Here is an 8,060-nt window from a genome sequence, read left to right on the forward strand (position 1 = left end):
CCAGTTGAATGAGCTTTTTTGAAGTTTCCACGACAACGCCTTCTTTAAAAACCTTATATGCCCCCAGGGCATAGCTTAATACCCTTGCCCTGAGGGCTGTGGGGGAGTGTCCTCCTCAAAAACGTATTTTCTATCTGTAAATCAACTACTCTGAACAAAATGGCTATCTCAAAATTTTGTTTGGGGTATGTTTGGGGAAATGATGGGCGTGGAGGGGGGGCTAGTTCCCATCCAATCACTTTCGACTATTAAAAAGGGCACTAGCTCTTTGAATTTCCAATCGAATGAGCATTTTTTGCAGTTTCTACGACAACGCCTTCTATAAAAACCTTATATGCCCCAGGGCACAACTTAAAACCCTTGCCCTGAGGGTTGTGGGGGAGTGTCCTCCTCAAAAACATATTTTCTATCTGGAAATCAAGTACGCTGAACAAAATGGCTATCTAAAAAATTTTGATTGGAGATGTTTGGGGGAATGATGGGCGTGGGGGGCTAGTTGCCCTCCAATCACTTTCGACTATTAAAAAGGGCACTAGCCCTCTGAATTTCCAATCGAATGAGCTTTTTTGAAGTTTCTGCAACAAGGGTTTATTCAACTATGTTGAATAAAAGGGCTATCTAAAAATTTTGATTGGATGTGTTTGGGGAAAAGGTGGGCGTGAGAGGGGGGTTAGTTGCCCTCAAATCACTTTCGACAATTTTAAAGGGTATAAGCCCTTTGAATTTCAAATTGAATGAGCCCTTTTTCAAGTTTCTACGGCAGATATTTCAATAAAAACCTTATTTGCCCCCAGGGCATAACTTATAATCCTTGCTCTGAAGGTTGTGGGGGAGTGTCCTCCTCAAAAATGTTTTCTATCTGAAAATCAACTACTCTGAACAAAATTGCTATCTCAAAAATTTTATTGGATGTGTTCGGGGGAATGCTGGGTGGGGGGGGGGGGGGGCTAGTTGCCCTCCAATCACTTTTGACTATTAAAAAGGGCACTAGCCCTTTGAATTTCCAGTTGAATGAGCTTTTTTGAAGTTTCCACGGCAACGCCTTCTTTAAAAACCTTATATGCCCCCAGGGCATAGCTTAATACCCTTGCCCTGAAGGCTGTGGGGGAGTGTCGTCCTCAAAAACGTATTTTCTATCTGTAAATCAACTACGCTGAACAAAATGGCTATCTCAAAATTTTGTTTGGGGTATGTTTGGGGAAATGATGGGCGTGGAGGGGGGGCTAGTTCCCTTCCAATCACTTTCGACTATTAAAAAGGGCACTAGCTCTTTGAATTTCCAATCGAATGAGCATATTTTGCAGTTTCTACGACAACGCCTTCTATAAAAACCTTATATGACCCCAGAGCACAACTTAAAACGCTTGCCCTGAGGGTTGTGGGGGAGTGTCCTCCTCAAAAACATATTTTCCATCTGGAAATCAAGTACGTTGAACAAAATGACTATCTAAAAATTTTGATTGGATGTGTTTGGGGGAATGATGGGCGTGGGGGGCTAGTTGCCCTCCAATCACTTTCGACTATTAAAAAGGGTACTAGCCCTCTGAATTTCCAATCGAATGAGCTTTTTTTTAAGTTTCTACGACAAGGGTTTATTCAACTACGTTGAATAAAATGGCTATCTAAAAATTTTGATTGGATGTGTTTGGGGAAAAGGTGGGCGTGAGAGGGGGGTTAGTTGCCCTCAAATCACTTTCGACAATTTAAAAGGGTATAAGCCCTTTGAATTTCAAATTGAATGAGCCCTTTTTCAAGTTTCTACGGCAAAGATTTCAATAAAAACCTTATTTGCCCCCAGGGCATAACTTATAATCCTTGCTCTGAAGGTTGTGGGGGAGTGTCCTCCTCAAAAATATGTTTTCTATCTGAAAATCAACTACTCTGAACAAAATTGCTATCTCAAAAATTTTATGATGTGTTCGGGGGAATGATGGGTGGGGGGGGGGGCTAGTTGCCCTCCAATCACTTTTGACAATTTAAAAGGGCACTAGCCATTTGAATTTCCAGTCGAATGAGCTTTTTTGAAGTTTCCACGACAACACCTTCTTTAAAAACCTTATATGCCCCCAGGTCATAACTTAATACCCTTGCCTTGAGGGCTTTGGGGGAGTGTCCTCCTCAAAAACGTATTTTCTATCTGGAAATCAACTAGGCTGAACAAAATGGTTATCTCAAAATTTTGATTGGATGTGTTTGGGGAAATGATGGGCGTGGGGGCTAGTTGCCCTCCAATCACTTTCGACTATTACAAGGGTACTAGCCCTTTGAATTTCCAATCAAATGAGCCTGTGTTAAAGTTTCTACGATAACGCCTTCTATAAATACCTTATATGCCCCCAGGGCATAACTTAAAACCCTTGCCCTGATTGTTGTGGGGGAGTGTCCTCCTCAAAAACATATTTTCTATCTGGAAATCAACTACGTTGAACAAAATGGCTATATCAAAATTTTGATTGGGTGTATTTGGGGGAATGATGGGCGTGGGGGGGCTAGTTGCCCTCCAATTACTTTTGACTGTTAAAAAGGGCACTAGCCACTCCAATTTCCAATCGAATGAGCCCTTTTCGAAATTTCTACGACAACTCCTTCGATACGAAGTGCCCGGATATGGAGAGAAAAAAAAACGAAACACATTGTGCCCACATTGTTCTTTACTTAGGCAGTGCTAGCGCGCTGCCTATAATATTGAACATACTCCTCGTTTAGTACTTGTGTATTATACCAATCACATTTATACATTTAAAATTCCCACGTTAAATATATTAGAAAATTTAAATCAAAACATCCCTCCAAATTAAAAAATAATTTATATCTCTTAATGGAACCACTATTCACTCATACATAGCTTAGTTGATATGCAAATATCAATTAAGCTTCAAGCCTTACCCTCTCTTTAAATATATATTGACCATATTCCTCGTTTGGTACTTGTGTATTATACCGAGCACACTTATACATTTGAAATTCTCACGTTAAATATATTCGGAAATTTAAATCAAAAATCCCTCAAAAATAAAAAATAATATGTGCCTTAATGGACTTACCATTCCCTGAGATTTATCCCATAGTTGATAAAACAATTAATATTCCAACCCTTTTTTCTTTTAAAAATAATTATTTCCAATTCTATGTGCACGTAAAAATCTCATGTCAAAATTCCTTGCAAGAAATAATCTGCAATTTGTCACTTGAATCCTAACACCCTCTCAAAAGTAGGTCAAAGTTCCTTCCCCTTGGCTTAGTAACGCATTCTAAGTGCCATTATGTAAGAATTTCTGTCATATCGCATTCTAAGTCCCGTTATTTTATCGATTTTTAGATCTAGTTTATGTATTCCTGAAATCTAATAGGCTTAGAAACATCTCTGATTTGCCCAGGAATGGGTGTAGCTGCAGAAAGGGGTCTGACAGGTCTTGTATATTTGGAAACTTTACCCCTCTTACTACTAGCAGCTACGACGGAGTAGGGTAAGTTCAATTTCACAGAGGTTAAGAGGTTCTCGGCTCTCTTGTGATAGGCTGGACAAAGTTGCTTCTCAAGTGCCGTGTGCATATTTTTATTACTATTTTTACAAAAGGTGTCTTTCTCGATGCAATTTTCTGTTACGTGGCTAGGATTACCACATTTTCGACATGATTATAGTGACTTTTTACAGTTTTTTTTTGCTATGACTAAGGGCTAGGCAAATTGTGCATTGTAGGGGGCTTTGGTTTATAGGACTTATTGCGAAGGGCCATGCCATACAAAAAAATTTTATCTTTGCAACAATTTTTTGCATACAATGAGCACTGAGCGACTGGGTATAAGATTCCCATCATTTTTCAAGCTCAGTCTTGTGGTAGTTGTTCGTTGGACGGGATGACCCGAAGAATCCCTTAGTTCAGCTGTAAATTCCTCTATTTGTATAGCGGTGTCAACACCATAAACCATGTATTTTTACGACTTTTCTACCTCTTTTGAAGTGGCAAAGATTTTGGAACCCTCAACGATTAGTTCCCTTGACCTTGAAAGGACTTAATCCGTGGCCTTGTGAGAGGTAAAATAAAGATATATCAAACCGTCTTTCAGAAAGACTACTTCAAAAGTTGAGTTAGCTAGTAGAAATATAGGCTTCCTAATATCCATTAACCGGTCTCTAATAAAGGGTTGATCATTGGTTTTCTTGATGGTCACAATGTAATAGTTTGGCTGATCTAAAGAGCTAGGTAGGGATTCAATTGGTGGGGAATCATCAGGGAGTGATCTAATATCTGGTTGGGGTTGTTCAGGGGGTGATCTAATTGTATAATTTTTTTTGCCAGGGGTTTCACCGGTACTTTTAGCTTGAAGGATGTTTAGGGCATGTATCCCCTAAAATATGTGGTTGATTGAGACATAGGAGTTGGGGGGGGGGGGGTCTGGTTAAATTTAATTTTGAGGGCAGGAAAGGTTAGACATCGATATCTTTTTCAGGAGGTTCCCTTGTGTCAGGCATGAGCTATTTGGATCTAAAAATCTCACATCTGATTTCTTTCACTGTTCAAGACTATAATAGAAATCCTATAATCCAATTAACAGGAACCAAGGTCTCTAATATCACATAGGAAAGTCCAAGGACATGCATGGTCAGTAAAAGTTCAAGTTACACATGGGGAATTTCGACTGGCAAATACCAAGAGTGAAAACACCAATTAGATGTTAACACAGCGGAAGGTAGTCCATAACTCAAGTGCTACCAGGATCTTTGTTCTCAGTGAGTTTAAATGGTAATATTTTTTTTTCCTATTTATATACAATGTTTAATGTTTTCTTTTTCCCTGGGGCGTCACACCCTACTGGAGTCCATGGAGAGGATTCCTATATCACAGATTCGTTCAGAGAATTGGAAATTATGATTCTGTGAAGAATTTTTTATATTCCACCCCCCTCCTAATAAATATTTAGGGGACACATTTTTTCTGGGATGAACGTTATTCTCCAAGCATTGTCTTACAAATTAAATTATTTTACATTTAAGAGAACCTGGGGTCAAACAACTAGTAGTAACAAACTATAAGTAAGAAATAGCTGTCACGAAAACTGTCGATAGAACGTACTCTGGATTTTCTATTTCTTCTCGTTGGAGACTTTCCAATATCTCGTTGCTTCGTAGGGAAACATGAGCAGTTTTCGCCGACTGATCCAGTGCTATTATCATGTATTCTATCTAGAATAAAAAGTGAAATATTTCTTATACAAGTTAATATAATCAGATATGGCATAAGTTTACTTACAAATACTACAGTAGTGGAATTTTATGGATAATAATTTATTTTAAGTAGGTAGTATCTGAATAAAGCTAAACCAAAAAGGTTTAAGTTTAGGGACTTTCAAACTTTATAAGAAAGACGAGGACTTAAAAGAAGCATTAAGGGCTACCTACAATGTGAAAAAAACCCTTATACTTCGTATATCAAATTTAAATAGAGTACCCTCTTTCTACACCCCCCGTAAGGTGTCAACTAAGTATTATGAGAATGACCCCCCCCCCGCCCCTTCAAGTTTACTTCAATAATAACATTTTTGCTGTTTAGGTCATTTGCGTAATGGCCAAAAATTCATGCAATAGTAGTTAAAAAACGAATACTCTTTAAACTTAGCTTTTCGATAGCCTCCCCTTCTTCGAATAAATTCGAGATCCAACTTCCGTAAATACTTCCCTAATTTGACGGCGAGGTCGGTAAACAGATACCTTTTTAGTCATAATTCTTCATTAAACAGTGCATATTTTATGTATGCACTTTTTGTCCTATGTGTGTCTATTCTATAATTTTTTGTGTTTCAGGGGAGAGTGATTGAATGCCTTAAACCTACATCCCCTCTGCTTTAAAAAGTATTTTTTTTTTCAAATGCGGTTCTGCTCTTACCTCGTCTCCCCATTTTAAAACAGGACTTCGTGTGTCTTTCGTCTTATGGTAAATGTTGATAAATTGTTTAAGTCCATGTTTACGCACATGAGACGCTTTTTGCTTTGTTTCTTGCCATGACAATGGACTCCCTTCGGCTAACTCCTGAAATTAATTTTCTGTCAATCAATCGTTAATTCAGTAATAAAAGAACGAAGTTACAAATAACCAATAGATAGCTAGGCATTGAACACAGAGCTTTCAAGCATGAAATAACAGTTCTGACCATATTAACACCCAGGGGGCATGGAAAAGTTATGCTTGCCAAAGATATAGGTACTTGTAGGAAGGCCTGGGAAGTAAATTAGCCGTTATTTTTTTGTGGATTTTGCGTTTTCAGTAAAGTTTTGTACTTTTCCATGATGCATCAAACATATATAGAATGATGATGAATCAGTTTATTTGACCTATTTTTATAGATATATTTTGCTTAGACTGCGAAGGAATAATTTTGAGCCCCCTGAGCCCAGCAAAAAAAGCTTTGGTTTTGTGTTAATTTTGCTCATAAGAAAAAACGAGGAACTTGATAAATATTTTTTTTATCTATTTCAGGCAACGACGCAAAAAAGATCAATGTTATTTTTTGCTAAAAAGTAGCATTAAACACAAGATTTACCCCTGGTCTTATTCACACCTGAGGAATATATGCCCCAGAGGTGTCCAAATAATATATATCAGCAGCCTAGTACTGGGTTCCATCAAGGGATCCCTAGTGGTAATACATAATAGAGTAAAACAGATTCAAAGAATTGAGAGACCCGGTACGGTAGTAAAGTTGTTTTTCGGTAAGGGAAGATGAGTACAGGGAGCATGATAGAGGGCCGTGAACCTCAAAGGATTAAGGCGTACTTTCGGAATGTGCAAGGCAATAGTGACACTGAAGTAAATGAACTGATGAGAGTGGGATATATTAGGGTAAGGAGAAACTTAGAAAGGTTCGTGTGTTTGCCTAGATAATTTTAAATATTTTTGTGCATACAGAAAACCCTCTACAAATAGAATAGTATATAAATACATTCTTAGACCACACTAGCTCTACATGACAAATGAAACTCAGAGAGGAAATAAAATAACAAAATGAAAAATAAAATCCAAAAAAAGTTTTTTGTTTAGCACTGAGGACGACTTGGCGGAGGTCCTTGTCGAAATATTTGCTTATTTCTCCTTCTTCATGGTTCGCCACCGGCTGACAAAATCCTCGTTTTTTCACCTTTTTTTATTTTATTTTTCATTTTGTTATTTTCTTTCCTCTCTGAGTTTCAGAATAGTATATGGAGAAGTAGATGTAGTAGACAGGGAAAAGTTTGTTTTTTTCCAGCTGTATGCCTTAATACCAATCTTGAAAACATGATACGGCTAAAACTGGTGCTATGGGATGTAAATATTATAATTTTTCCGTGTGCTTATTTCAGGCACCCCACACCCATCATTTCCTCAAATACATCGAATTTAAATTTGGTTGGATTGATTGGATAGACGTTTGTTCAGCATAGTTGAACGGTCCAGTAATATATCTTTGAATATTTAACCACCACCCTCCCCCCAAAGTCTTCAGGGCGAGGGCTACAAGTAATGCTAGTTGGCCATTGTTACTATATAAGGTTTTTATGGAAGGGTGGTCGTATAAACTTCGGAGGGGGCTCATTCGATTATAAATCAGAGATTTTACTGCCGTTTTTAAGATTCAAAAGTGATCGAAGGGCAACTAGCCCCTCCCCCACAACACCCTCTTTTTTCCTAATGCATCCAATCGAAATTTTGAAACAGTCCTTTTGTTCAAGTGTTCAAAACCATCTTACTCAAATAACTGAGCCCATAGGGATGACATAACTTCCGCAGTTCTTCTTGATTTTAATGACGATTTTGATTATTCTACAAGTTTTATGCAGAAAGCTGTAAAAAGTAGTGTTATATTGTCTTCTTTTTTTTTAAGGAGAACAAAATTTGTAATGCTTTGGCACCTAGCAATTTCCTTATATTGGCCATTCCAAGATAATGTAGCGCTACTTGGACTGAGGAGAAATTAATTTAGAATTTAATCTGTAGTCTGTTTAAAAGACTTAGATGATAATTCTTCTTGGGGTAAAAGTGTCCGAAAATACAAATTTCAAAACATACTAAATGCTTTCATTTACT

At 37.7% G+C, this 8,060-nt stretch overlaps 1 protein-coding gene across 1 annotated transcript in view; it reads right to left on the reverse strand.

The window, feature by feature from the left end:
• LOC148948508 (glutamate--cysteine ligase-like) overlaps window positions 1–6,736 on the reverse strand; it is a 76,568-nt gene extending 69,832 nt beyond the window's left edge. Inside the window, exons 1-3 of the mRNA XM_089094950.1 lie at window positions 6,728–6,736; window positions 5,886–6,029; window positions 5,076–5,185 (exon numbers count right to left, since the gene is read on the reverse strand). Of these exons, the coding sequence (XP_088951076.1) occupies window positions 5,076–5,185; window positions 5,886–6,029; window positions 6,728–6,736 (263 nt within the window). The remainder of the gene's footprint in view (window positions 1–5,075; window positions 5,186–5,885; window positions 6,030–6,727) is intronic.
• Window positions 6,737–8,060: the final 1,324 nt, after the last annotated feature.

This window comes from Artemia sp. Qi Xiang Cuo, chromosome 9 (assembly GCF_049724085.1).
Source record: "Artemia sp. Qi Xiang Cuo chromosome 9, ASM4972408v1, whole genome shotgun sequence".
In the NCBI taxonomy this organism is placed as follows: domain Eukaryota; kingdom Metazoa; phylum Arthropoda; class Branchiopoda; order Anostraca; family Artemiidae; genus Artemia; species Artemia sp. Qi Xiang Cuo.